Genomic DNA, 22001 nt, shown 5'->3' on the forward strand with positions numbered 1-22001 from the left:
ATTTGAGTTCCATGTATTTGACCTCAGTATCTTTTCTTCGAGCTAGGGGACGCCAGAGGACAAATACTGAAGGTGGCAGTCTTTGTTGACGTTGGCGCCCCTTAGTGTAACCAATGATGCAGAAACCACAGACTTAAATGATTTATCTTTTGCTCCGCGTGATATGAAGGATTTTCAAAGCATTAAAGAATATAATGATTTCCATGAACTACCCTTATCTATCCGGTTTTGCAATACTGAAAAGTCTTTAATTTTTCATCTATTAATCTGATTGTATGGTTAGATGTTGTCTGGGTTTGTAATGTTTTCTAGCTTTATTTTTGAGGGTAACATTAAGTGTGTAACCTGTATTAATTGAAATTAAAATGATTGAAAAAAAAGTGTCTTTTTTGTTGTTCCAACGATAAACATACAATTTAACAATCATAAGAATCATTTAAGTCGGACTTAAATCTTAATTTGTATTGTCTGAAATGTCACTTCTGTGTAGGTGCAAAGAGGAACTGGAGCATAAAAATAACACTTGTTTATGTTCAGCATTCCTTGAATGTTGCCATGCAGGTTGCCACCATGAACACAACCTGCTCAACTTGTGCACTAAAATAATTGGCAGTTGCTTGCCAACATTACCTAGTGACTAAACCTGATAACAAACATTGGACACCTCCCAAAGGTGCAGCTTTGGTACACCAGCACCCCACCCAGCTAGGAATTTTTAGATAATAGGAACACATTACTGTACAGGAAGTAAAGGCTAATTAAAGTGCACTTACAAAAGATTTGTGCATAGTCACGCTCTTGTGTCTGTAATCATTACAGTATGTTCAAAATGAGAAAAGACACAGTGACATGAAAAAGTGACAAACAACAGCGCAGAAAGACCCATTACCTTTATTTAAAGTCTACAGTTTTGACATCTTGAGTGAGCAATATGAGATGATTCGTAGTGAAGGAGCGGACATCGAATCGTGTGAGAGTTGACAGACCAGTCGGTGGTGGTCTTCAGAAGCACTTCTGATGATTGCTCTATTACCTGACCAGTTTATTAATGACCGCAGTTTATCATAAAAAAAAAAAAAAAAACTGGAAGCAGAAGTTTAAAACTATTCAAATTTGATATGGATAAAGAAAGAAAACCATTGCAAAGCTTAATTTTGCATTCACCAAACACAAATGATATAACATTGCTTCACTCTCCACAAACCTTACAGTAGTCAGGGTTGGAGTTATCAGTTCAGACAAACAGTTCTCAAATCTTAGAACAGATTACCATCAGATTATACAGTATAGAGCGATGCAGAGGCAGAAACAGGTAGTCTCCCTTTAAAGAAAATGATATGCAACTACTTTGCACGGTCCTTGCATTCAATGAAAATTGGTAATTGCATGTGAGATCAGTAAACAGAGACTTGGAAAAACAAGAAAAATCAAGTAGGCAGTTAGAGAATGCCAGCCAATGAGGCTGTGGTGAAGTAAAGTGAACTGCCTTCAACCCTTTCTGACATCTTCTCCCCATCTCAGCGCCTATAATAAAGGGACTTCCAGGAATGGATTCATCATACTATAACCTTTAACTTTTTAGGCTACAGTAATCATTAACAGCCTGGAGCACCACAATGAGAACGGAGAGGGGGAGCCAGATGTTTGGTGATCTGCGTCAAAGACAGCAGCTGCTGGCCGTATTGCATCTCTGCTGGGTTTCTATGAAACAAGGTTTTATCCCAGCCCGTTGTTTAGCAGGGTTGGGGCTAGACCTGAGATGGCGTTGGCAGTATACAGTTGCACTGGCCTGTCTTGATGCTGCAGGATTGAGGGAGGTTTACATGATGACGCAGGGTGAACGGGATTTGGTGATCTTCTGCATAGGTTTGCCATCGGCGGCATTCTGGATTTGTTCCATTACCTGTGGCAGGAGAGGAAAAACATAAAATCAGAGTGTTATTGTTGCGATTTACCAGCGATGAAGTAGAATCCAGATCCTTTATCTAAAGGAACAGTGTAACATTTCGGTGGATTTATTAGCAGAAATGGAATATAATATTCATAACTATGTTTTCGTTAGTGTATAATCACCTGGAAATAAGAATCATTGTGTCTTCGTTAGCTTAGAATGAGGTCTTCATTTGTTGGAGGCAATGTGGAACCTCAATGGCTGATCATTTTCATATTTTTTAGGCATGCACTAAAATACAACCATATTGGCAAGATGCGGCATCTGAGATCCATAAAATAATGGGAATAAAGTTAAAGTACTCATTCATTACACTACACTTAGGGAAAAATACCAGAAATTGTTTTACACAAAGATAAATATTTAATAAAAGATTATCTTGGCAAGTAGTAAGAAAGCCATAACTCGAAAGTGGATGCAGACTGATCCTCCAACATTACACAAATGATGGGGTATTGTAAATGAAATATATTGTATGGAAAGACTCACATTTATTTTAAGGCTTAAATTGGAAAATAAAGTATTGAGTACTGGGAAAAATGGATCGTGTATTTACACCGTTGATTGAAGTGTCACATTGTATATTAAGTATCTGACATTGTAACACCCATGATGACCTCATGTTCTTTGTTCTCAAATAACATTTTAAAAAAGAAAAACTGGAAGTCATAATCTTCGTTCTATGGACATTTTGCAATTTGTTGTTCCCAAAGTACGGACTGAATTGGGAAAGAAAGCTTTTCGGCACCTACTGCTTGGAATAATGTACAATCTGATCTTCAACTTCAAAACTTAGTTACCTTGAATGAGTTTAAAGCTCTGGTGAAATCGCTGCAGTCCAGGTTGTCTGTGTGCAAGTGTTTTGTAGGAGCAAGTTTTAATGTTGTTAATCTATGTGTTGTCTGTTACTTTCACTATAACTGTGTTGCTGCTATCTTGGCCAGGTCTCCCTTGTAAAAGAGATCTTTGATCTCAATGGGACTAACCTGGTTTAATAAAGGACAATAAATAATAAATAAAATAAATAAAGAGTTTAAAAAAAAAGAGAAGAATGAGCCCTTCATATCTACATAGGTAGCTTATGTCTGTGAACCAACAGGTGAAATGCTATTTCACTTGTTTAATTGGCTCATATCACAATGATTGTATATATATTTTGTCCTCCTTGATTTTGAAATCTGTGATGTTGTACCCTAATCTGACATAACCTGATATTTTCAGGTGGACTTTCATTCATTCATTCTCACTGTGCAATTTTGTTAATAGTCTGTTTATTGTCAATACTGTATATACTGCTCCTATTTTTATACTTCCTTCTATTTAAATGGTTCATATTTTTGTTACACATATTTTTCCTATTTTTACTGTATTAGCTGATGCATCTTGTTTTTTGCACTATCCTCTTTGCTGCTGTACACTGCAAATGTCCCCACTGCGGGACTAATAAAGGAATATCTTATATCTAATGACACTTTTATAACGTTGAATATAATAATAATAATTAATTTATTTATATAGCACTTCTCAAAACAGATGTTACAAAGTGCTTCACAAGACAATAAAAGCAGATAAATAAAATAAAAGATATGGTAACTGTTAAAACAGAACATATCAATAATAATAATAATAAAAGAAGTGGTAAAATGGTAGGACAAGTTCATAAAACAAATATACAGTATATATACATAAATGTGTATAAATGTACACATGCGTCCAGAAACGGATGTGTACATACACATATTTATACCCTTCTACTTATAGGAATGCTATCCTAAAAAAATGTGTTATCAAAAGAAATATACTTGGTTATATATTCCACCACTGTGGTTTACATTTCATGGGCATGTTAATATGTTTACTCACGGCATCCTCATATGGGAACCCCCCTAGCTCCTTCTTGGAGAAGACCAGCTGCCCATTGATTGTAATCTCAAAGCTGCCTGCAAAAAATCAAGACAAGACACATTAAGATCAGACACTAATAAATCTGATCAGAGTTCAGTTATCATGCTCTCTCTCAGCTGATAGTTATAAAGGTTACCTTGTCTTCCCACGGAGCCGGACACATCCGCTTCTGGAAACTCAGCCTTCACAACCCGGGCGAGCTCCTGATAGCGGGGTCCGTATCCTCATCCTCCGCTACAGGGAAACAAACGCACCTAGTTTAAACACCAGTTGTTGCTAGGTAGCGTAGCTTAGCTGTTAGCTGTGTGAGCTAATGCGAGCTAATAACCGTCTGTACAGAACATAGACAAACATAAAACAGACAGAGGTTAGATAAACACTTTCACAAGACAAAAAAGATGTAATTACCAGTATTCAACTTCTATTTTCAACAACCCCATCGTGTCTGTTGTTCGTCCGTTGGTCCGCGGTGAGAAGCGGAGCTGTGATGTGTTCGGTGGTTTCCTTGGATGCGGAGTGCTCGCTGGTTTTGTAACACGGGGCAGGGCAGGGCCGGGCAGCGGGGCGGGGTTTAAACTGGGAGACGTCACATCAAGACAGATGAAAGTAGTCAGACCGGAACCCCAAATGAGGCAGTTTCATTTACAGTATAATAGTCCATGATACCTACATACACATATATGCACACACAGTATATACACATACAAAAACACATATACATATAATCAATTATAAAAAAAAATCTGTGTACAATTCAGTCATCATCCTATTCTATTTCCCTTTTCACAATCATCCTGCTCCAGCAATGATATTATTTTTATTCTTAAAAACAATACAAAGTGTAAATTCATTCAGATATGCTTTCAGGAGTAATTATAGAAATGTCATCAAAATGTGGTTTTCACCACAAAAAAACACACTTTACACTTTGTAAATCACAATTTACACTTTGTATTGTTTTTAAGAATAAAATTAATATCATTGCTGGAGCAGGATGATTGTGAATAGGGGAACAGAATAGGATGATGACTGAATTTTACACAGATTTATATGTGATATGTGTATGTAGGTATATATGTATACAGTATATATATGTATATATAAATAGATTTTATTTTCATGTTTTTAATTATTTATTTTTTTACTTGTGTATATATTTTTTTACTTATTTATCTATTTTTTGTATATAATATGTTTTTCCTGTATTTATACTGGCTTATTTTGTATTAATATTAGGTTTGTTAAGTTTCTTTGTACTGAGAATGTTATTATTGGGGACGTTTGTGAATGTTTGTTCTGTTGTTTCAAAATGAACAAAAAAGCAATAAATATAATATTGAAAAAAAAAAGAATACAAATAATTTTCATGAGTATATTATTTTGAAAAGGCATCACAGGAAACTTGGTCTTTTATTCTCTTATTCTAACTTTACAAAAGTCAGCATAATCATTAACTGGGGCCACATATCAGTGGTGGTGCGCCAATACAAGTCCTGCATTCAAACTCTTTCTCCAAAAAAAAGGTCACATTCCACCAATGATGACTACCAAAAATATTTATGGCCTCCTCCTAGTTTCCTGTAGTCTGAACTATTTCAGTTTTCTTCATTCACTCACCCAGTTATTTTGGTCATTTAATTGAAAATTCGTGATGGAGTTTGTACAACTAAAGTCTATCATGTGAGACGGGTCACCTGCTGTGGTCCTGTGTCATAAAGTAAACAAAAGTTTTATATTGTGCTCACATGGTGCACATCCCTAAATAAAGCTGTGTTTAATCAGATTACCACACGGGGTGACTCGCACAATACACCATAACAGTTACACAATACACCATGACTCTCACCATATAAGTGTACATGATGCATCACTCAGATACAAAGCTTTGATATGAAGCATAAATGTAATTGTGTAGGTATCAGGTCACAAGAATCATTATCACTCAACTTAAAATAAAATAAGAATGTATGTCTCAAACCTCAAGAAGAGCTAATGCTAACTGAAATATGAAACATACTGTACAAACAACTTCACAAAATATGCATCAGAAAATGTCACGTCGTCATGTTTAAGCTTATATATTCAGTGAAAGTAGCAAAACTACAATTTAAAAATACTCAAGTAAAAGTCAAAATTGTCACCAAAAAATCAGTAGGCCTATGTATGAGCAAAATGAAATTAAAGGAACCACATTACTCATATTTCTAAGTTATAGTATTTGCATATTATATTTAAGGATCATGATTACTTGGCAATGGGATGGCAAGCAACTGCCACAACCGCTATGTTCATTCTTTGCGATGGGTGTGCCGCATATTTTGCATATCTCCAGAACAAGTACTCTACCGTGTGCGGACATTTTTACTACTGCGGATATTCCGTATCAAAGCAACCAGATACAATCAAAGCGTCTCAGCTGGAAAAAAAACTGCTGCACCTTATTGTCCTTTTGTGTCCTGCATTTAACAATAAACAAGTATTTAATTAGTTTTAAAATGGTCATCTTTATCATTTAAAAAGCAACAATATACCTAATAATAGCCTAATAATAAAGCTTATTCATATAGCACTAAAATCAGGATAAATTAAGTCATTTGCAAAAAAAAAACAACATTGAGCCAATCCTACACCACGACACCAAGACCCTAGGTACTAGTAGCATTTTACGGTCAGTAGTCTATTACTGGAGCCAATTGGTAGTCAAATGTACTTTAACAAAGGATATTAATCAAATAAAGAGACAGAAGAAAAACGTAATTATTGTTAGAGAAGTAAAGAAACAAGTAAACACTCCTTCTGTTGTGTTTGTGACACACTCAAGTTTTTGGAACTGACCTACATGACCAGGGAAAACTACCCACAAAGACATTTTAAAGAGGAAGAGCACTCCTTCTTCTCAAAGAGTCAGGGAAATTCCTCTGATCATGCTCATGTAATCATGTTAACCTCCCCTGATCATGCATAATGTAATCGTGTTAACCTCCCTTGTGTTTGATCATGAGGAGAGGACTCACTGTGAGGGAGGGAGAGAGGCGGACTATGTTTCTGTAAGTTATTAATAATAATTTGAATGTCAACATTATGAATGAAACTTCAAATTTTTCGGTACAGCCCTTATTATAAACTCGGAAAAAAAAGTTTGGAAATCTGTGTTTGGTTGATTATTTCTCTGTTGTTACGATGCTAATTGGCATTGTATTTTACATCGTTGGAGAGCCTGTTTATTTACCTTCACAATGATGTCCAACTTGAAAAGATCATCCATTTGTGGGATTTGTGGGATTCGTGGAAATTTGTCTTTGAAGCCAAAGAAAAATTGATGCTGGACATTCTTAGGAAAACGCACTAAATATCGTATCCTACGAACCGTTGAATGAGAATATGTTAAGTCTATACACATATCTTTTGTTTTAGAGACATTTAGTTGTAAAAAAAACAAAAAAAATTACACCAAGAAATAAAATCGCCAACGACCAATTTCATCACCAAAAATGCTAACAATTACAGTCATCAGTTGACGATGTCTCTGTTTTCATAATGGCTACAAGAGAGGGGAGAGAAAGCCACCCTGAGGTGAGCCGTTGGATGATGTTAGCTCACTAGACTGGTTCCCATTCAACCTTACTCTCTGGATTCTGTTAATGAGGACATCAAGAACCCAGCCTTCAATACTTGAGGCTAGGTTAACTCGTTTTTCAACTAGCATGTGAGACTGAATAGTTGTGAAAGCCGATGACGAGTCAACAAAAAGCAGCTTAGCGTGGTTCTTGCTACCTTCCAGGTGCTTATATAGGAAGTTAAGCCAGATGATGCTAAGCCTCTCCTTTAACTAGTTTTTCAAATGCCTTCATAACCAAGGAGGTTAAGGCAACAGGCCTGAAGTCATTAAGGGCTTTGGGGGATTACCTTTAGCAACAGGCACCACGATAGACCTTTTCCATAGAGATAGCACTCTCTGCTGAGTAAGTGACCGTTTGGGGATATGGTTAAAAATGGAACCGAGTTGCTCTGCACATAATACAAGCAGACGACCTGTATTAGCTGTGCCTGAGCTTTTCCTGGGTCTACAACCTTGGAAACATTTTATCACACTACGCTTATCAAAAAATTTATTAAAAGGGGGCGTCGACAAGAGACTACTTCTGAGAGTTTGTCACTGAAATCATCAAATCTCACATAAAATTAATTAAAATCCCGAGCCAGCTGCTGGTCTGATTTGTAGCCATTAAGCTCTACATTACCCCTACTACCTTCTTTGAGCACTACACTTTTCTGTAGTAGCACTTTAAGGGTCTTTGATACATACTTGCTGTTTGGATAGACCGTAACAATTTTATCTGAAACATGTGCGACCCATTAATAAAGGAAATAATGAATAATATCAATGAATGTCAGGTCTAAGAATTAACTCTGTTTGCAGGGTAGGTGATTGACTACAATTTAACAACAAAAATGGGGAAAAGTGGTGGCAAACCTTTGACTGACAAGTATGACGGTGCTGATTCCTGTAAACAGCTTCCTTTGTGGGTGAAGAAACGTGGATTTCCTGAGAGTTTTAGTGTAGTCAAATACAGAAGCTAGAAGATAAAATGGAGAAACAAGAGGAAATGAAGGGTGAACGCAAAATAGACTGGAGAGCATTTATGATGTGGAAAATTGAGTCAGACACAAGAAACAGACAGCAAAGTAGGGGCACAAGAGGGAGGAGGGGGATTTATAAATGTTCTCAGCTCTCACATTCACAGAAAGAACTCTCTCTTCTCTGCCTCAGACGCACATCAGAGATGTCAAAACCAACAACCTCTTAACTCGTACCGAGAAGCACAAGACCAGTTGGCAGCAAATAAACCAACTGCCTCCGCTCTACCTCCTTATCGCCTGAGTGCAACCGAGGCCGCAGCCCCCCTCGCGTGCTGAATCCTGAGGCTGGCTCATTCGGCCCCATCTCCTGGAGATCACAGACAACCCACGCTGTTGTACAGTATGTCTACAGAGCCTGGAACACCAGACGAGATGCGCTCAATTGCCAGTGAGGGGTTGTAGTTGTTTAAGTGCTGTCCCAGATTGTACAGCAATACAGACCAAGTTTGAGAGAAATCAGAAATCTTCTACTTCAGAGCATGAAACTAATAATAATAATAATAATAATACATTTTATTTAGTGGCGCCTTTCTGGACACCCAAGGACACCTTACAAAAATCTGTTAAAACATAGACAGATAAAAAACAATATAAAAACAACAGGACATGACAGAAACATATTTGTACAAACACATAGGATGGGTGATGATGAGTTCTAGAGAGAGTAGGCCAGTTTAAACAGGTGGGTTTTCAGGAGGGATTTGAAAGATGTGATATTGTCAGACTGCCGGATGTGTGGGGGGAGTGAGTTCCATAACCTGGGAGCAGAGCAGCTGAATGCCCTGGCTCCCATGGTGCTGAGGCGTGAGGTGGGGGTGGTCAGAAGTCCATTCCAAACTGGAATGGGGGAGAGTACAAGGAGACTGGCCTGAGGAAGACATGCGTTATAACTGGGATGCAGGCGACGCTGGATATGGTGGACATGTAGACAACCTCTATGAGAAAACTGCCAGCATGAGATGGGGAACGATAAAAGACTGTAAAACAACAGCCTGGTGAGATGGTGGCAGACTATCTGTTCAGAAAATCTTCAAGGAAAATAGTGGAATGATGTCACCAGCAGTCACATTAACTGACTCCTATACAAACAACAACTAAAGAACTGTTTCCTGGAAGGTATGGATGAGCAAATCAGCAAGCAGGTATGCAAACATTGCGTAGGCTGGGATACAGATGAGAGGCACAGCAAGCTAAAACCCGACTGAATGACTCCGGATGGCACAAACTGCTGGTAACAAACAGAGGGCGTGGTGGTCCCCCTCGGAGCAGAGGAACACGCAATGCAGGCCCTCGGGATGACGGATGCTGGAGTTGTGGAGACCCTGACCACTGGGCAAGAGACTGGAACAGATCAAAGAAGAAAAGGGCCCCCACGCCATGTGATTGTCACTAATGCGAGAGGGTACACATAAGATGAGGCATGACTAGCGATGGAGGCGGAGGAGTTTCCAGAGTCTGGTGAATGCAACCCCAACACCACACACACACATACACACACAAATACTTGGATTTGAGGTTTTCCCTGAAATAACTCTACTAAATATTACATTTCTGGTTGATTCTGGAGCTGCTGTTTCAGTTATAAAACAATGTGAATTCCTTTGAAATTAAGTGACAAATATATTCATACTGTAGAGGCATCAGGCAACACAGTAAAAGCAGCATACACAACACCACTGTCTGTAGTCAAAGAAGATGCAGACAGGGAAAAGCATTCCTTCCTCTTTCCCAAATGTTGCTTTAGGCTTGGTTTTGCATTTCACAGAAAAAGGAGCTTTGCAAATCAACATGTACAACGAAGGTGTTGTAAGCCATTCTACATATACCTGTTGGACCTGCTACCCTCGGGGCCCAGGTCTCGCACACACACACGCAACATCACACAACATCAAAGCACATGTTCATACATCTGATTAACATTGATTGTTGATAAGGTCGGTTAATAAATTTAAAGATAAGGATTGGGGAAATTTTTCTCAGACAATCATTGACTCAGTTACAGGAAGTGCCACAAAAGCTATGGGATAAAGATAAGGATGAAGTGGGATTAACACCTAAAAGCACGTACGTTAGATCACCTATCTTTCCTGTTAAAAAGATAAGGCCAGAAAATCAACCAGCAGGGTGGGGGGTTCGTACAGGATCTGCAGGCCGTGAATGCAGCAGTATTGTACATGCACGAGCACCCATTGTGCCTGAGTGCCAGAGTCCCAGTACAACAAGACTCTCAGTACTGGTTTGCTTTCACGTTTGAGGGTAAGATTTAGACTTTCACCCCGATGCCTCAAGGTTACATGTGAGTCTGAAGGACTTGTAATTACCAGCAGGGAGTGCGCTGATACACTATGTTGATGCTTTAAGAATCGGTTCCCCAACAAAAGAAGCCTGTAAGATCGACGCAGTAGCATTGCTAAAATATTTAGCAGACTAGGGCCACATAGCCAGTCTGACTAAACCACACTTTGTTCAGGAAAACGTAGCTTTCCTAGGTCATTGATTTTTTACAGTGGTAAAACATTGAGCTCAAAGAGAGGAAGCCATCCTAAAAATTCCAAAACCGCGTACCAAAAGACAATTAATGACATTTTTTAGGGATGATAGACTACTCTTGTTTATTATGCATGGCCATGGACTGAGACCAGCTGACAATCTGACAGGGACACAAGATGTTGACACAGCATTCACTCGACTTAAACAAACTACGACGACTACACCTACACTGGGATTACCAGATCCAAACAGACCGTTTACACAGATATCTGCTCTATGCACACACAGGTGACAGCAGCACTTCCACAACCAATGGAGGGTCAGCAGAATGACCTCAAACCAGGAGACTGGGTACTGATAAAGGACCTGAAGAGGAAACACTGGAGGAAAAGTGGACAGGACCCCACCAAGTGCTCGTCGTCACACCGACAGTGGCTAAAGTGGAAGGGAGAAACAGCTGGACACACAGCAGCCGTTGCAGGAAGGTGCTACCCCTCGAGACGGAGGTTCAGAGTCCCGCTGTGCCCACAGACGAAAGGGAGGCCGCTCTCACTGTGATCGAGAGCCAACGGCTGCTACGAATCGGGGAGAGAAAGCAGTGGAGAAGAAGAAGAAGAGTTTACTTTTATGATTAATGAAGCATAATCAAAAGAATGGATTGTGAGGAAAATTCTCATGATCATGCATAATATAATCGTGTTAACTTCCCATGTGCGTGATCATGCTGAATCGTGTACAATATAACCTTTGACTGAGTGAATCTTGGCCTAAATCAGTGGTTCCTAGCCTAATTTTGAACCCCCCCCCCTACTTGTATCTAGGAAAATTAATATATATAAAATAAAAAATAGTAAATGAGTTAGTCTTTTTTTTTAATTAAATCAACTTTTTTGTAATGAATGAATTAATTTACTATAATAGTGTTATAGGGTTTTTTCCTGGCTAAAAAAGGGGCGGAGGTGGTACCATCCAGGATTTTATGAGACTGTCTTCGGCGGACCTCGGACCCTCTAGGGGGGTCGAGGGGAGCAAAGACATTTTTTTTACATTTTAAAGTTAAATGCATCAATCTGGTGCATGTTAAGAGCAAAATTAAGAGGCTAGATCTATTAAAAGATCTTCTGCTCTTGTAAACAACTTTGTGCTCTAACAGTGGTGGAATGTAACTAAGTACATTTAGGCCAGTGGCGGCTGCTGACTCAAAAAATTGCTGACCGCGTCTCCCCAACCATTTCTCATTCCGACTCGTTTAGCCTTCTACTTCTGTTTTTTCTCACTGCAAAGCATCACTACAGAAAGTTGTAGCACCACGTCAGTCTCTGTTTAGTTTACATCTGCTTCCCTATGAGATCACACGAGGGATCATGTGAGGTCTCTGCCTCGGGCACGATAATCTTAATAATAGCCTGTAGTGTGTGATGCGCCATTATTTTCAAATCTTGTTGTGTGTGTGCATGTTTGAGATTAGAGAGAAGAACATACTGTATGTGTAAATACTCTTTATGTGTGTGATGCAACCCAATTTCAAAATCGTCTCTTTAGTAACAATAAATCTTTTTAAGTAGTTTTATATACAGAGTTTTGTATAAATCATCCAGTAAGTGTGTTATTATGATTTTAGTTATACATGTGTAAATCTAATTTTGACAACTTCAGAGCAGACAAATCCTGGCGCACCCCCTGTGATCTTTGGCGCCCCCCTATGGGGGGTCCAAGCCCCAGGATGGGAACCAGAGGCCATTGTTGCCCACCTGGATGTCATCAGAAGATTACCAGAAGGCTAATGAGCCTTTTGTTTTTTAACAAAGACATGCAAGATACTAACTGAAAGAAGCCACAAGAGTGGGATGACCAAGCCAAGGTATAAAGAAGGAGAACAGCTTCCCATCGGGGTGCACATTTCAACCAAACCCTTGTCCTGTGTACCATGCTCTGAGCTTTAAAACGGAGATTTTTGTCTCGTTCCTTGTGTCAGATTACAAAATTGCCACAACATCCCTCTACTGTACAGAAAACCTGTGTGAGCAGAAAGACTAAACATAGGTGGAGCATTTCTCAAACATCACAAGTTCACGGCTCAAATAAATGTTGAAATAAAAAAATAAAAAATAGGCTCCATGACATCAAGGTAGAGGTAAATTTAACCACTGCTGTGTACTGGTGGTTTAATCTACAACAGAGCATCATATTTCATAAACTCATCATATGTTTTGTGTTTAAAATCTTAATCTAGTAGTCTAATTATAGCAGTCAAATATTTCCATTCGCACAGTAGTGGAGTAGAAAACTAAAGTGGAAAAGGAAATACTCAAGTGAAGTACGAGTACTTCAAATTGGTACTTAAGTACAGTACTTGATTAAATTTATGTATCCAACAAAAGCTCAGTGATCATTAATCACCATGACGACCAGCTTTATATATTTACAGTCCTGTATTTTGATTATTTTTCATATTTTTTTCCATATTCAATGTCCTGTGGTTGTAAATTCACTTCACTGTAATGCTCAGTGGATTATACAAACTGAACTGTCTTCACTAACTGTCTGTGTTTTTGGTGAATAATAAACGTTTCTCTTCGGAGTGGACTGTCGACCTGCTGCTGAGAGGTGTGGTTCTTATGGTCCACTGCATGTGTGTCTGATTACTCATTACAGACGACCTTCAGACTCATAAACACATAAAACACAAACTTCTACAGTATCGCTGCTTCTACAGAAAGCTTTGCCCACATTCTTCACAAAGAACACGGAAACGTGGACGTGACTTAAGAATAAATGATATTTGTTTTATAGTCTATATGTTTTTAGATGGTACAGAATGTGAGATGGCGACCGGCGAGATGTCACCATGTAAGTTTTAATTCTTGTTGTCTCATAATAACTTTAAATGGCTTTTTAATATTTTATTTATAATCTATTGTTTTTTTACTTTTTTTTCCTCCACATTTTGACTTTTTTTTCATCCCAAGTTCTTACCTTATTTTTTGTGCATTTTAATTTCACCAATTAGCCTATAGTTTTTGGATTTTATATCATTGTCAAAGTGTGATATAATGTAAGACAAGGTAATATTATAATTTGTTCAGTTTATAGTATTCATAAGACAAAACAGAATCAACTCAGTGTACTTTTCTTTGTAGTTTTTATGTTATTTTCGGGACTAATGTTGCACATTTTTACAATTATTTTTATCAACTAATCTGCCACTTATTTCACAATTAATTGTTTGGTCTATAAAATGTCAGAAGATAGTTAGAAAATGTTTTTACATACCTTAAAAACTTTAAGATATTAAATTCACTACTATAAAAAAGAAAGAAAACCAGCAAATATTCATATTTGAGAAGCTTAAATCAGTGAATATTTTGGCACTTCTCCTTAAAAAAAATGACTTAAATTATTAATTAATTATCAAAATTGTTGCCACTTAGTTTTCTGTCAAATATATTCAAACTCAAAGATATTTAAAGGTGCTCTATACAATATTCAAAGTGCTTTATTTACCTAGTCAGGCCGGCGCGTGCCTTTTAGTGCACTTATTTTTTGCCTTAAATACGATCATTAAATTATCAAAGTTGTTGGTGCTTAATTAAAAGTAAAGTGACTAATTAATTAATTGACTGATTGTTTCAGCTTAATACATCTGGCTCGTGTTTGCTCGTGGCATGAATGCATTTGTTATTTTCCTCCTCAAATGAGAATCAATCCATTTCTTTTCTTTTGTCAGGGGACGGCTGGTGCACATCACAGTTAAAGATTATCCTTCTTGGTGGCAGAAACTCTGGAAAGAGCTCAGTGGGGAACTTAATCCTGGGCAAAGAGGAGTTTGTCACCAAAGAGAGGACCTCGTGCTCCCGGAGGCTGGGTGTGGTGGCCAGTCGGTGGCTCACGGTGGTGGACACTCCCGGCTGGTGGTGTGACTTCAGCTCACAGGACACATCTGAGCTGGTGAAGAGGGAGATCGTAAGCAGCGTCTCTCTGTGCTCACCAGGCCCACATGTATTTCTAATCACAATCAAGGCGAGCTCAGGCTTCTCTGAGAAGCGTCGGAGGGCTGTGGAGGAGCATGTAGCACTGCTGGGTGAGAGCGTGTGGAGTCACTGCATGGTGGTCTTCACCTCTGATGACAGGTCCAAACACACAGAGCCTGAAGAGCTCATTCAGAGGGGGGGAAAGGCCCTCCGCTGGCTCAGAGAGAAGTGCAGCCAGAGGTGTCACAGTGTTATCTCGAGCGATGATACTGAAGAGCTGATGGAGAAGATACAGCAACTTGTTGCAGGAAATGGAGACGGAGTGTTTGAAATGCAGGAAAACATTTTACAGGCGACTGCAGAGGAGAAGAGGAGGGTGGAGGAGAGGGCTCAGCAGAGGTTGGTGAGGATGAAGAAACACAGATCTCTCATGAGAGGTGAGTTCATCATAATCTTTGAAATGTTTTGCTCACAGAGAAATCTCCACAATCCGGCTTCCGGTGTTTGTACTGTCTTTATATGTTCTGCTCCAGGTTGGGGTCAGTCCTAATTTGTATGGCTGTTAATGTTTAATACTATTGCAAAATCGTAAATGCTTATTATTCTGGAACCTCTCAGTTCATCTTTTGATTTCCAGGTAGGGTCAGTTCATTGTTGGTTTTGGTCTTTTCATAAGAAAAATATAAAATATCACCAGACTTATCCTGAAATATAGTCTGAAATGCTGTTGAAACAATAGTTATACAGTAAGTAACCCTAAAGTCTAAAAAACTTTCACTATTTAAGCAAAAAGCCTGGTTTTAAAGGAATAGACAATTTAGGAAATACTCCAGGAAGTTACTATGCCCAGACAAGAAACAGTCCTGCACATGATCGCCTATAAAATTACAAATTGACATATTTACACTTCGGTTTTGTACAGATTTAACAAACGTGATATAATGTGTTAATTGTCAGTGGTATCAATATTGACATCTAACTCTGTATTTATCTAAATGTTGAATTACTCCTGTGTCTCAGTGGTTTCTTTACCTGAAAATCATTAAATCAGTGCTACCTGGAAATGGATTCAATATAGAGGTCTGAAAAACACTTCATTCTTTCAGAGAGGTCGCGGCCCGTTACTAATATCCGGATTGTGTTGGTGGGAGCAAAGGGTTCTGGGAAAACCTCGGTTCTGAACACAATCCTGAGCAGAGAGGGCAGCCAGCGAGTGAGGAGAACGGCCCGGTGCGAGGTTGGAACAGGAGTGGTGTTTGGGAGACAGGTGACCGTGGTGGACACGCCGGGCTGGTGGATGAACTACTTCTGTGACGAGAGTCCCGTCTTCGACCGGAGGGAGCTGGTGCTCAGTTTGTCTCTCTGCCCTCCGGGGCCTCACGTCTTCCTGCTGGTGATCCGTGTGGACAGAGCCTTCACCGAAACCTACAGGAGGGCGGCACAGGAGCACCTCCAGCTGATCAGCGAACACATCTGGAGTCGTGTCATCGTGCTGTTCAGTTTCGGGGACTGGCTGGGAGGCACGACCACGGAGCAGTGCATCGAGAGCGAGGGAGAGCCACTGCGGTGGCTTGTTGAAAGATGCAACAACAGGTATCATGTCCTGAACAATAAAACTAAAGGGGATGGATTTCAAGTCAGAGAGCTGATTGGGAAGATTGAGGAAACGTTGGCCGGCTGCAACGCTGGCCAGCATTATGAAATGGAGAGGGAAGTGGTGGAACAGCTGGAGGTGAAGATGAAGAGAGAGGAGGAGAGAGCCAAGGAGAGACTGAGGAGGAAGGAGAAACAAAGACAGATGGCGAAGGCTCAGCTGGGTGAGTTAGATACACTTAAAAATGATAAACAATGTCAGCGTGATCTTGTTTTACTTATTTAATAAACACTATTTAATTCAGCTGTTGTTGTATTTTTGGACACATCCAGAAGGACTTTGTTTGATTTGTAAAACCTTTCTCCAACAGAGAAGCTCAACCCTCTTCCAGAACTGAGAATAGTGCTTGTTGGCGGCAGGAAAACAGGCAAGAGCTCATGTGGAGACACCATCCTGAGCAGAGAGTGCTTCCACACAGAAACCAGAACCACTTCCTGCTCCGAAAAACGAGCCAAAATCAGCGGCAAGACGGTGGCAGTGCTGGACACGCCGGGCTGCTTCTCTGTGACCTCTGACCTCCTCGTGGCATCCTGTGCCATCCTCCTGGTGGTCAATGTGAGCGCCTCGTTCAGTAGTACCCACATGGAGGCCATGGAGAAACAGCTGGAGGCAGGAGGAGGCCAGATGTGGAGCAGAGCCGTGGTCCTGTTCAGCTACGGCGACTGGCTGGGCGACACGAGCATCGAGCAGCGCATCGAGAGCGAAGGAGAGCCGCTGCGGAGGCTCGTTGAGAAGTGTGGGAACAGATATCACGTCCTGGATAATAAACACCGAGGCGATGGAGGTCAGGTTGACGACCTCATCGAACTGATGGAGGAGACGCTGGTTGGAGAAAGGCTGGCGATTCTTCAAAGAGGTTATCACATGTGGAAAAGTGTTTCATCACAAGATGCAACGCCGTGCCAAAAAGATTTGAAGATGGTCACGAGCTGCAGACATCAGCTGTCCCTTGACCGGGGTGAGTAAACCTAATGCACTTCTTTTCCTCTGATGTTTGTAATGATGTGGTTGTTTTAGATCAGTGGTTCCCAACCTGGAGGTAGTGACCTCGCATTGGGGTCGCAAGACAAATCGAAGGGGTTGTGAAACAATAGAGGATAGAAAGGAGAAATTATACATTTCACTAATCTTGTCACGGCCGTTGAATTCCGGAAACAGTAGGAGGAGGACTCAAAAGAGTGAAGGGAAATAAGAGACAGACTTACAGGTTGGCAACAGGAAGTCGGTCCGAACCGTCAAACAAATCCAAAGGGGGGCACGACAGGTGAGCAGCAACCTCAGGAACGAGGTCACACAAGAGCAGGAACTGGAACAGAATCAGGTTTGGGTTTGGGTGGCTGGAACACACAGAGCAACAATTGACAAGCTGTCAGTGAATGAGTGGAAATGGGCCATCCAGAGGCCATCTGGTGGATGGAGGGAGAATGGCATTGCAGGGGGCTGAAGGGAGTACCTACTTAGTAGGTGTACATTATCAGGAATTAATGGACACCCTGCAGCCAATCAGAATCAAGTATTCACCCAGCCCATGGTATAAATAGGATACAATCATGTAACAAATACAGAATATGCACTATACAAAACAACATATTATCAGGTATTAATTAAAACATACAACAGAGACGTATACAAAACACAGAGTAGGCAGCACGTACAGCATCAGGTGTAACATAGGGAGGGATCAACTCAAAACTGGTTTATGGTGTAAACAGTGAGGTAGCAGTAGTGAGATGGGCAGATTTATATCTCAGGACGGGTGGAGACGGTTGTTAAAGGATTTGTTGGAATTTTTATGGCTCTCATGAAATCACAGCGCCTTTATTATCTCCTTTACAGTGTTTGAATTAGCCAATCCCACCACTCAAACACCACTAAACTACCCAGGAGGCCCAGGAAATGGTGGTCAGATAGTGGCACTACCAGCAGGACGGACTGGAGTCAACACCCTGGACAGAGACAGCTTCCTGTCCTGTTTAGCCTCTATGTTCTCTGGTAAAGAAGCACTGAGGTGGACTATAAATCTGCCTGTCTGGTTCCCTGCTGATGATCTTCATCTGAACGGTGAACGCCGTCTGTTCTCATCCACACATCCAACGATGTTTCTGGTTTTACCTCAAACACAACGCAGGATGCTTGCGGAGGACATCAGTGTGCGTTCCCTCTGCCATCCTGCAGTGAGAGAGCGGACTCTCAGGAGGCTCACTGAGTCCGGAGGTCTGCAGGCGCTCATGGACCGGTGGGACGACAGCAGCCTGGAGGAGCTGGAAGCCTTCATCGACTCGTACTTTGAGATGATTTGGGAGCAAACCATGGGGTCATTTCAGGAACCCGTCTGTCCCACCGCAGAGCAGGATGCTGCCGTCGAGGAGGAGGCCGGACAGCAGGACGTGCTCTCATCCATCGACAGGAAACTCTCAAAGCTGGAGCTCCTGGAGGACATCAGGAGGGATCTGGCCGAGCTGAGGACGAGTCTGGACAGCAGCTGGAAGGTCATACAGGAACTCAGAGAAAAGAGTAAACAGGATGAAAACAACACATGTTGATATACAAAGTAATCAAAGATGGAGTAAATAGTTATCTCATACTGTCTAAATTAATTTATGTTTTTCTGACTAAGAAGTAAAAAAACAAATAGTCAAAACATGTCTTTGACTGAAGGAACTACATGTTTGTTATGATGTGTTTGTTTGATTAGCTGTATTTATCCACAAGGGGGAGCTGTTGTATAAGAGTAGATTGTCATGTGGCTGCTGAAACATCACGAATGTGGTGATGGAAGTACTCACATCTTTTATTTAACCCTTGTGCATCACTGGGGACATTTTTGTCCTCAAAGACAGTGGTTCCTAAACTTTTTCTAAACTGAAACAAATTATACCACGGACCCCCATTTGATAATATTTTGTCCCAGGGTCCCTCATCTGGTAGGACTTTTGCTTTTAGATGTTTTATTACAGAAAGTGTATGAAACCCAATGACCAAAATAGTCATTGTATTACTCATGGATGGAATTATAGTGGAAACAGATTATTCCCTGGACTCCTTGGAGCCCCCTCAAGGACCTCTGAGGGTCCCCGGACCCCACTTTGAAAAACACTGCCCTAAGGACATCAGAGAAACTTAAAGTGAGGCACAAGAAAGTAGCAATACCACAGTGTAGAAATACTCTGTTACAAGCAAAAGTAATGCATTCAAAATGTAAGTAAAAGTACAAAAATATTACCAAAAGTACCAAAAGTAAAATTACTCATTATGCAGTATGGCCCAATTCAGATAATGTATATTATATTATTGGATTATAATTATTGATGCATTATTGTGTTCATCACTTTAATATTGCAGCTGGTAAAGGTGGGGCTAATTTTAATTACTTTATTATCCATAATTATGTACTTTACACTGCTGGATAGCTTGTGGATCAATAAAGTTTGATCTTAATCTATAATAATACATAATAAATGTATTTGTTGATTATATGTTGTATTAATAATCTCAATCTGCAAATTGATAAATAAATGCAATTGAATAGAAAGTACAATATTTCCCTCTGATATGGAGTAGAGGTATAAAGTACTGAAGTAAAGTTCAAGTACCTCAAAATTGTACAGTACTTTAGTAAATGTAGTTAGTTACTTTCCACCACTGTACATAGAAGAATAGAAACACATTTTCTCATATAAACAATATGCACTACAGGATTTGGCCAAAGGTTTGTGGACACACGAACTTCACTTTAGTTGTTTGTGTGTTGACCCAAATGTCAGGTAAGTTTTAAGCCCCGAGACATACCATATGGCCAAAAGTATGTGGACATTTGGACATTACACCCATATGTGATTATTAAACATGTTATATCAAAACCATGGGCATCAATCTGCCCCTATAACAGCCTCCAACCGTTGGAATTTAGTGAGGTAAGGCAGGCATGCAGTCGGCGTTCAAGTTCATCCCAAAGGTGTTGGATGGGGTTGAGGTCAGGGCTCTGTGCAGAACAGTCAAGTAAAATCTGTACAGCATATGATACCCTCAATCCTTCCCTCAACTTAGGCTCAGACTCCCCAACAAAACCTCTTTAAGAGGAAAAAAAGGAAGAAACAGAAGATAAATCCCTCTTCCAATGCAGACAGACATGCAAGCAATGTCGTAGACAGACATAACAATAGTAAAATGACAATAGGGAGAAATTAATCAACAATATCAAGTAGATAGATTGTAAAACATACCAATATATGAAGAATATAGATCCTGGAAGATGTCGAGGAACTTCCAGGTGCTGCCTAACAAGTAGGACATGAGATGCATGACATCCTCTCTACCATGAAGACCTGGAAAGAGTACTACAAACACACAAGAAGCAAAAAGAATGAAAGGTAAGATATGAATTATTAAAAGACCATAGAACAAGATAACATTTCTAAAGCTATTGGGAACAGTAGCCTCTCATTTGTGATAAATTAACAATATTCGGCATTGTAGGTCCCAGAAATGGCCAAAGATCTTTAAAAAGTTTAGCTGTTAGGGGGTCGAGAGAATATTTATGAATCATTATATAAGTTTGGCAACACAGGGTCTGTGGAAGTAACCGAGGATGACGAACTTTAAAAAGTGTAGACAGAGTGATCGTCATTAGGCGTTTGACCCCATGTTGGAAGCACACTAGTTGTGTCCAAATACTTTTGGCCATGTAGCGTAACACTCAAGAGGAATGAAACAGGATCTAAATACAAAAGTTAAGATATAACTGACAATGAAAGGAAGGGATGTGACTATTTGTTTCTCACGTTTCCTATCAAATAATTCCAGCTTCCTGCACACACATTAAAGCTTTGAATGGTTGACATTAACCGTGTTCATCTGTGCAGGAGAGTCCACATGTGTGCTTCTCCCTGTTTACAGCCAACCAGTGGTTAAAAACAGGAACCGACCCCGCCGACTATTTTCTTTGTTGAGAAAATCTGTTGCGGCTTCCATCGTCGTTTTTCTCTAATGAATTTATCGAGAGCTTTTAAGTGAGTCACACACCGAAATACAAACCACTGCAGAGGCTAAAAGGGCTCTGGCAGAGTAAACACTGCGCTGTCAAGAGAGAATAAAGATGTATGGTAACACCAGCAGGCAGGTGGCCATTTATGATGTAGCTAAAGCTGTTTGATCTAGTTTCCTCATCCGGATGTGTGAACAGTGAAATATCTGAAAGCTGAAATCATCAATTTAGTATTTTCAGTTGTATCTCTGCTCAGATCTGATGGGTTCATTCATTTCCCTTTTATTAAAGCTGCATTAGGCAACAAGAGATAACAGCTTGAAAAATGTTAACCTCAGTAAACATATATCATGTGAGGTGATGTCACCACACACTCTGCCTGCAGTGTGATGCTTTATACGTTTG

General features: G+C 40.1%; 2 protein-coding genes and 1 long non-coding RNA gene across 3 annotated transcripts in view; 1 reads left to right on the forward strand and 2 right to left on the reverse strand.

Moving 5' to 3' along the window:
- Nucleotides 1-873: 873 nt before the first annotated feature.
- LOC141780877 (migration and invasion enhancer 1-like) lies at nt 874-4423 on the reverse strand. The gene is made up of 4 exons (XM_074656318.1): nt 4265-4423; nt 3993-4090; nt 3815-3891; nt 874-1903 (listed from the first exon to the last, which is right to left on the reverse strand). Exons 1-4 carry the CDS (start codon nt 4294-4296, stop codon nt 1820-1822), a joined length of 291 nt encoding a protein of 96 aa, XP_074512419.1. The 5' UTR covers nt 4297-4423; the 3' UTR covers nt 874-1819.
- A 9262-nt stretch (nt 4424-13685) lies between these two features.
- LOC141780872 (GTPase IMAP family member 8) lies at nt 13686-20054 on the forward strand. Its single transcript, XM_074656306.1, has 5 exons — nt 13686-13837; nt 14715-15395; nt 16065-16775; nt 16923-17570; nt 18449-20054. Exons 1-5 carry the CDS (start codon nt 13786-13788, stop codon nt 19153-19155), a joined length of 2799 nt encoding a protein of 932 aa, XP_074512407.1. The 5' UTR covers nt 13686-13785; the 3' UTR covers nt 19156-20054.
- Nucleotides 20055-20909: 855 nt separating this feature from the next.
- LOC141780880 (uncharacterized) overlaps nt 20910-22001 on the reverse strand; it is a 33316-nt gene continuing 32224 nt past the window's right edge. Inside the window, exon 3 of the long non-coding RNA XR_012596732.1 lies at nt 20910-20949. This is a non-coding gene — a long non-coding RNA (uncharacterized LOC141780880). The remainder of the gene's footprint in view (nt 20950-22001) is intronic.

The sequence above is a fragment of the Sebastes fasciatus genome, chromosome 13 (genome assembly GCF_043250625.1).
Source record: "Sebastes fasciatus isolate fSebFas1 chromosome 13, fSebFas1.pri, whole genome shotgun sequence".
In the NCBI taxonomy this organism is placed as follows: Eukaryota; Metazoa; Chordata; class Actinopteri; order Perciformes; family Sebastidae; genus Sebastes; species Sebastes fasciatus.